This window comes from Lynx rufus, unplaced genomic scaffold, assembly GCF_022079265.1.
Source record: "Lynx rufus isolate CCGP_SWC_20201006 ecotype Redwood Valley unplaced genomic scaffold, mLynRuf1.p SCAF_6, whole genome shotgun sequence".
NCBI classification, from domain to species: domain Eukaryota; kingdom Metazoa; phylum Chordata; class Mammalia; order Carnivora; family Felidae; genus Lynx; species Lynx rufus.
The window spans coordinates 35441585-35450081 of NW_025814878.1; the positions used below are offsets into that span (position 1 = coordinate 35441585).

At 38.7% G+C, this 8497-nt stretch overlaps 1 protein-coding gene across 1 annotated transcript; it reads right to left on the reverse strand.

Annotated features, from left to right (window-relative positions):
- FABP7 (fatty acid binding protein 7) lies at positions 1-3290 on the reverse strand. The gene is made up of 4 exons (XM_047103153.1): positions 3218-3290; positions 2601-2773; positions 1880-1981; positions 1-51 (listed from the first exon to the last, which is right to left on the reverse strand). The coding sequence occupies exons 1-4, from the start codon at positions 3288-3290 to the stop codon at positions 1-3; spliced, it is 399 nt and encodes a 132-aa protein (XP_046959109.1).
- Positions 3291-8497: the final 5207 nt, after the last annotated feature.

Genomic DNA, 8497 nt, shown 5'->3' on the forward strand with positions numbered 1-8497 from the left:
CTATGCCTTCTCATAGTGGCGAACAGCAACCACATCACCAAAAGTGAGAGTCTGAAAGATGCAAAAAGAATCAAGTCTTTTTATACAAGAATATCAGTAGCTGAACTTTCTAAAGATTATCATATATAATTTACATATTATGTAAACGAATAATGTCATTGACAAACATTAAATGCTGCATAAGCTCTTCCTTTCTTAAAATAAAAAGAAAAGAAACTTTATTTACTGAGTGAATAATAACATGTATATATAGTTTATGTCTCTAAAAGGAAAATGAAGCAAAAAAACTGACACTAACTAAGTAGATTCAGGTCAAAAGAATTCCTTTTCCCTTAAATTATCAGGGTAATCAAATTAGCTGTCTGCTTTGAAAGTGAATGGAATTTATAATAGGTTTTCATCACATAAATTGTGAAGAATTTTTAGAAAATCCAAATCATTTGGGGAAATGGTATTTGGAATGACTTGTGTCAAAGTCATCAGGAAAAGGAAATGTACAAATGTTCTCATTGCTTTGGTTGTCATATTTCAGCTGATGTGAACCTACGTGCCTGGGTGGGTGTAACGTGGAACATGGACTCTTACGTCAAATTGGACTGAAAGAATTTCTATAAAATCTCTTTACAAAATCTAGGAGTTTTTTTAGGGTTTGTTATTTACATGGATTGACATGATTTTCAAGAGCATAGCATGCCCTTGTCATTCATTGCTTTAATCTCCTTTTTTTGAACTCAGTCTTGCCTGATCAGTCAGTTATAAGCTATCCACTTTTCCGTCTTCGGGGCGGGGGGGGGGGGGGGGGTGGGGGGTGGGAAATGGAGATAAAAGCATAAAGGAGAAGCTCAGACTGAATCTTTTATAAACAAATCCTTTCTTTTGATGATCACTGCAGAAATATGTGGGCAAATATTCATTACCATAAGAGGAACACTGCCCCTCTCTTCCCATCCCATGGAAAGAAGTATGAATAATGTAAGCCCTGTGTCTCAATCTAGAACAGCCCTGATTGCAACAGTTAAAGGGAAGAGAAAAAACAGCAGTCAATTTCCTTAAATCACAAAAACAAAAAGCCCTTTCTTCTATTATCTTAGAAGGAATAGGTAAAGCAATACCCACCCACCCTCAAAAAACCCCAAAATGATATATTGACTATTTCAATGTCATCAAAATACCATTACTCAGTTCACAAAAATGTGTCTAGAATGTTAGATTAATGCATAACATTTTCCCCAGTTTATGATGCTACTACATCATTAGAGATTTTTTTAAATTTTATATTTTTATAGTTTTTACATGACTAGTGGTATTGAATGGAAATATTTACAAGGCATGATGCATCAAAAGAAAGACTAGAAGGAAGTAACATCAAAATGGTTCCCTCTAAGGAGGAACTACACTTTTCTATTATATTCTAAATTATCTGCACTGAGCTTATGGAACCTGCATAAACTAAAATATAAAAAGTGTCAAGATCTCTTATTTATTACAGTAGCTGTAAAGTAATTTTTTGGATATTCAGTCAACTTGATACTCATAGTAATTTATCAGTCTTATTCATGTGTTTTCATGAATATTTTTATATTTAGATTTCATTTGAGGTTTAGACATTCACAGTAATACTACACAAATTCTTTCTTTGACAGTTTTAGCTAAATCGATGGAAACTTCTGAAAACCACGCTTGCATAGAATTTTTCTTTTTTTTCTATAATTAAAGAAGCAGAGCTGATGATACAATTCACCAGGACATTTTTATGTCTTCAAAGAAGCTTGCTGGAGACTTACTGTTATTAAAGAAGGGTGGGAGAGAGAGAAGGGGATGGGAACTAGGAGAGGAGTGAAAGGCAAGAAGAAACAAAGGGAGAACTGCCTTTACTTACCATAACCATTTTGCCATCCTTAATTTCTCTTACGAAATTTGTTTCTTTGCCATCCCATTTCTGTACATGAACAAGTTTGTCTCCATCCAGGCTAACAACAGACTGAGACCAACAACAAAATGCAGAACATAGCAAAAGGTACAGATTAAATTTCTGAGATGAAAGTCAAGTGAAGTGGTTTTTGAAGGAATTATAGAATTGAATGAATGGTGATCAACTAATTATCATATTAGTACCATATCCTCTGTGGCTTCTAGAGTCATTATGATAGTAAACTAATAATTCATAATTTCATTGAAGTGTGTACATCTAGATGCAAAAATTTCATATGTTAGAGATAAAAATCCTGAACAAGTACTCTCAGACTAGTCACTCTACTCTTGTAAACAAAGCCTTCAGATGAGGTAAACAGTTTCGTTAATCTGAGGCAATCAGCGACATTAAACAAAATACAATCTTTATTTTAAATGAACACTCTTACTTTCTGAAATACAAATATGAAAAGAAAAATGTAGAGTAAGAGACAGATAGATTTGAGATTTGAGCTATAGCCAGTACCCACATATGTGCACTAGAATGCAAAATTAATCCTGGTGGTGTCCTCTCTGAACTGAAATACTGAGAACTTTCTCTACTCCCATCATCTAGACACGAGAAACATCAGGGATCTCTTTTTATTCCCTCCTCCCCATCCCCACCCCAGAGAAGGAGCGGTCCTTACCTTACAGTTTCTGTCATCTGCAGTGGTTTCATCAAACTCTTCTCCCAGATGGAAACTAATCTCTGTGTTTTTGAATGTGCTTTGTGTCCTGATCACCACTTTGTCACCCTCCTGACTGACGATCACTGTTGGTTTAGTCACATTTCCCACCTGCCTAGTGGCAAAGCCCACACCTAAAAAAGCAATGCAGTTAGCAGCGACTTCCAAAATAACTCACATAGCAGGAATCTGCTTTCCTATCCTGGAATCCAGGCCCTCGAGTGTAAGTTTCATCAGGACACGTTTAGTCCCTTAATTATGCAGTATGACTACTGAAGAGCTATAATACGCGGATGCTTAATTGGATGCACAAATGATAAGTGGATGCTGAAAACAAAAAGGCACAGAAGCTTCACATCCTCCCCCAGACTACCAAATGCACTGTTATTTAGCCCTGGGCAAGAAAGCAGGCAAACGCCACATTAAAAATCCCTTCAGTGGGAAATACATAGCCTAGGATTCAGTTATGACAACATGATCTTTCTTTGTCGCTTGGCAATCTAATAGGAGAAAAAAAGGAATTGGCACTACTGAAGCTTCAGGTTAAGAAGAGAACAGCACATCTTATTTTTACCTACCTAGCGCCTTCATGTACTCATCAAAGTTCTGGCTGTCCGTCAGCTTCCAGGTAGCACAGAAAGCCTCCACCATCCTTGCCCTTTCCTTTTGCTTTGAAGACAGATAAAAGAGACAGGAGGGAGGATCTATGGATCTTATTCCCACTGCAATTCTGAAGACCCCTTTGCACCTCACAGCAGCTCCTGCCTTCTTATTTGGAAAAGATGCAGGCAGAAAGCCAAGGATTTGAATTGCAAACACACCCTTCCACTGTCCCCCTTTACTGGAGGCTGTTGCCAGGGGGAGGGGGTGGGAAGGGGGGCTCAAATGAGGTTCCAATCCGCTTTGTGATTGGCTCAGGCCACTGGGTTAGCGGAGTAGGTCGAGTTCCTCCTTATCCACACTCTGCAGCCCTTCTCCCTGAGAAAGCTGTGCTAGGAGTCAATGGGGCTGGAGGCAGGGAACAGGGAAAATGAGAGAGGGTCTTTCAGGTTCAGCTCGAAAACTTGGCAAAGACAAGTTCAGACTGTGAGGAAAGAAAAAAGATGCACAATAGGACATTCAGATTGATTTCCGTTAATGGCAAAGCTGGTTACAAATGAGGGCCCCCTTTAAAGAAAACCACTGAACTGCCAGACTTTTCAGACAAAGGAGGCTGAATAGTGTCTTTTATTTTCTCTCATATTTACAGGGAGAGCAAAACACAAGCCAGAATGTTCCAAACTAGGAAAAGAAGAGGAGGAGGAGGTGTGAATGCCTTCCCTAGATTGTACAACTAGAAGGCTACTCCAACTGAGTATCAATGGGACGCTAACTAATTTTGGCCTCTTCCCAGCACAAACTGAGTGAATTTAAAGATCCATTGTCCTTTCTAAGAATCTGAGAACCAGACTGAGATGGAAAAGGGGTCTAAGGCAGAGTATGGTTAAGATTCACTAATGAGGTATAAAAATAAAGAAAAGAATGCTCTTTTCCCCCTTCTTCAACAGATTATAGAATCCATGAGGAAAAACGGAACATAAGGTCATTTAGTAAGATTTGGAATGACCCGCACTGTAGGACCTTTTCATTTCCTGAGGCCACATCCACTATACAATCTGTGTGTAAATTGGGGATCAGCAATGGGAGTAGGATAGGAATTGGAGGAACCATAGAAATCAGACGATCTTTAGCTTACTTGTTCCAATTCAGGGTACCCCCCAAATAGCAAAATACCTCAGGAGTTCTGAGTATTTAAAGAACGTCTCCGAAACTCCCCTTCCTCCAGAAGTTCTTCCTGCTTTCCTTAGTGTAGACCACCTATGACAGTCTCCCTCCCTTTCTTGAGGACAGAACAGGGGAATCTGATTTAGCAATCCCTGCTCTTCTCTTTCTCCCTGCATTTAAACCTCAGCCCACTGCCACTGAGCTTCTGCCCACACCAAACACAAGAGACAAGGCTTAGGACACATTTTGCTCCACTGCCAGCTCCCAGAGTCTACTTTGAGGTCTCAGAAATACCTCAAAAGTGCTCATTTAACATATATTTAATCTTTACCCATAGCTGGTCTTTCTCCAGTTTTCACCACGTTTGTGAATGGCACCACTGGCCACCCTACTGCACAAGCCAGAAAATCTGGAATCATTTCTAACACTTGATTCTCTAAAATCAAAACCAGTGTCAAGGCCTATCTATTTTGCTCCCTGAATATTTGTCCAATTGTCATCCACTCCCTGTCTCTACATCTACCATCTTAATTCAAGTAGCTGCTGTCTTTTACTAGTCCTATAGCAACAACCTCTTAACTGTTCTTCCTGCCAACCTGATCTCCAGTTCTTTCCCTACTGGAGCCTGAGTGACATTTTAAAATATAAATCTGCATCTTCCTAGTGACAAATGATGTTGAGACCCTTTTCCTGCGCTTCTCTGCTATTTGTATATCTTCTTTTGTGCAGTGACTGTTCAAATCTTTTGTCCCATTTTTTTTCTTAATCATTTTATTATTTTTTTAATGTAATTTATTTTCAAATCGGCTAACCTATAGTGTGTACAGTGTGCTCTTGGTTTTGGGGGGTCTTTTGTCCCATTTTTAATTGGGTTGTTTGTCTTGTAGTTACTGAATTGTAGAGTCCTATATATTCCAAGTAAAAGTCATTTGTGGGTTTTTTCATTTTCTTTGTTGTTTTTTTTTAATTGTGATTTCATTGGCATGTCAAATGGATCAGGTGTATACATTAAATACGTGCGGTTGATTCTATGCTGCTTATAGCACGGTAATGCCATTTAAAAAAAAAAAATCTAAATCCTGGGGCGCCTGGGTGGCTCAGTCGGTTAAGCGGCCGACTTCGGCTCAGGTCATGATCTTGCAGTCTGTGAGTTCGAACCCCGCGTCGGGCTCTGTGCTGACAGCTCAGAGCCTGGAGCCTGTTTCAATTCTGTGTCTCCCTCTCTCAGACCCTCCCCCGTTCATGCTCTATCTCTCTCTGTCTCAAAAATAAATAAACGTTAAAAAGAAAATTTTTTTTTAAAAAAACCTAAACCCTATCTTGTTCCTTTCCTGCCTAAATTCCTTCAAATGACTTCCTCCTGCTCTCAGGTTGAAGAACAAAATTTCCAACATTGCCTATACCTGGCCTGCCCCTAACATTTGAAGGACTCAGAGTAAGAACTCAAAGGGAAGCTGATATGCCATTATGTCTAAACAATAAAAGTTATGGATTTAACAATGCACATAGCCTGACCAGCATCCCAGACAGGACTCAAAGCCTGGCCTTCCCCCCTTTCCCAATAGATCACTCTGTGGCTTTCTGCAGAGCTGGTGGGGTGGGTGGGCAGGAGCTGGTCTGGAATTCCCTAAATCTGGGATGTAGACTAACTTGGATTTGGTGTTGTGCTGACATAACTAAAGATGCCGGAGACCACCATGAAAAGCCTGAAATGAAGCCAACCCAGAGAAAGCAAAGTTTACTCAGTTAGACCCTTCTGACATCAATTGAGCCTTTGAACCAAGTCCCTAAACTAGCCCCATCTATGATCTTTTCATAAATTCTCTTTCTTAGACGAATATCATATGACTTCACTCATAGGAGGAATTTAAGATACAAAACAGATGAACATAAGGGAAGGGAAGCAAAAATAATATAAAAACAGAGAGGGGAGCAAAACATAAGAGACTCTTAAATACAGAAAACAAACTGAGGGTTGCTGGAGTGTGGGTGGGGGATAGGCTAAAAGGGTAAGGGGCATTAGGGAGGACACTCGTTGGGATGAACACTGGGTGTTATACATACAGGATGAAACACTGGAATCAACTCCTAGAATCATTATAGCACTACATGCCAACTAACTTGGATATAAATTAAAAAAAAAATAAATAGATAATTTTAAAAAGTAAATAGTAAATAAATAAATAAATAAATAAATCTCCACATGGACCATCCCCTGAGAGCAACAACAACAGCAACAACAAAAATTCTGTTTCCTTGCTTAATCTAGATGATTAATTAATCCATCATGGAAAGCATCCTCTATGGTAGAAGTTCTTAAACCAATTTGTTTTGCAACATCAAAATATTCTTATGTGTTGCATCTAATAAAACATGTTAAAACTGATAAAATGTTTTTTATTCTAAAATTTAGTAAATTATCTTTTTTTGTAGTCTAAGATTGTAAGATCATTGAAAGCAGGGCCCATGTATTCTTTAGATTCCCTTAGCTCCCTATAGATTATGGTGCTGACATTATTTGTCCATTTTTATTAATTTCTTCCACTTTTTACATAAGGATATAAGTTAAAGATCTATAAATTCTAACTTAAAGGATATATTTTGTAATTCTTATGATTTCATCTTATATAAAACATAAAAGCCCAGCAATTTAGAGATCATTTTTTGATTGTATATTAATTTAGTGCTAAGCAGAAGAGAATATTGTTATACACATGTCTATAGCAGAAATTTAAGGAAAAGCCACTCGACAATTTTATAATTCTCTAAACTGACACATGTAACCCTACTATTTTTAATTATTTTTTTTAAATATTTCTTTCTTTTTTTAATTTTTTTTAACGTTTTATTTATTTTTGAGACAGAGAGAGACAGAGCATGAACGGGGGAGGGGCAGAGAGGAGGGAGACACAGAATCAGAGGCAGGCTCCAGGCTCTGAGCCATCAGCCCACAGCCCGACGTGGGGCTCGACCTCACGGACCGCGAGATCGTGACCTGAGCTGAAGTCGGACGCTTAACCGACTGAGCCACCCAGGCGCCCCTTAATTATTTAATATATAATAGGTTTATACATAAGAATGTTTGCTTTCAGATAATAGGTTATTTGCTCTCATTTCTGCGGATTTTAATAGAAGAGAAAGTAGACGAACAGAGAAGAGACTTTGTTGTGATAAGCATAATGCAACTAATAGATATTTTTTCCAATTTTTCTAAACCTGAGAGCAATTTGTGACTTTGCTATGGCTTTTATAATGCAAATGAATCCACAGGTTTTGAAAAGGACATACTGTGAGAGATTGAACACTCTTTCAGTGTTTATGAATTAACTAATGACCATAAGGACTCTAAAGAATCTATGACAAAGGTTTTTTTAGGAGCACCTGGGTGGCTCAGCCAGTTCAGTATCTGACTTTGGCACAGGTCATGATCTCAGGGTTTGAGTTCAAGCCCTGAATGGTGCTCTCTGCTGTCAGCACAGAGCTGGCTTCGGATCCTCTGTCCTCCTCTTTCTGCCCCTCCCCACTCATGCTTTCTCTCTTTCAAAAATAAATAAACATTTTTTTCAAAAGTTTTTAGTAGTGAAATAAAAGGAACAAAGAAAAAAAGTTGCTTTGGGAGACTTTTTTTATGTTTATTTGAAAGAGAGACAGAGAGAGAGAGAGAGACAGAGCGTGAGTTGGGGAGGGGCAAAGAGGGGAGACACAGAATCTGAAGCAGGCTCCAGGCTGTCAGCACAGAGCCTGACATGGGGCTCAAACCCACAAACCATGAGATCATGACATGTCCGAAGTTGGGCGCTCAACCAACTGAGCCACCCAGGAGCCCCTGCTTTAGGAGATCTTGGCAAAATTTCCACATGGAGTCAAATCTCCTGGTGCCTGCTTTATGGCAATTTTTTCTTCTTAAGGAAACAGAGTTATTAGTACATTTTTAACACTGTTCTTGAGCAAAGTAACCATACATAGTTTGAATTGAATTGCTGCGCCATAGATTAACCTTCCATTTTGGATGATAATGCCAAAATGTTTTTCAAAATGGATTCCCCAGTTTAAGCCCCCACAGGGGGACTCACATCTTCCTCAACACTTTAAAA

Excerpts from the sequence above, each read along its gene's own strand:
- FABP7 (XM_047103153.1), bottom strand. The coding sequence starts at position 3,290 with ATGGTGGAGGCTTTCTGTGCTACCTGGAAGCTGACGGACAGCCAGAAC. Across the intron at positions 2,774-3,217 it reads TGAGTACATGAAGGCGCTAG|GTGTGGGCTTTGCCACTAGG; the intron begins GTAGGTAAAAAT and ends TTGCTTTTTTAG. Across the intron at positions 52-1,879 it reads AGGATGGCAAAATGGTTATG|ACTCTCACTTTTGGTGATGT; the intron begins GTAAGTAAAGGC and ends TGCATCTTTCAG.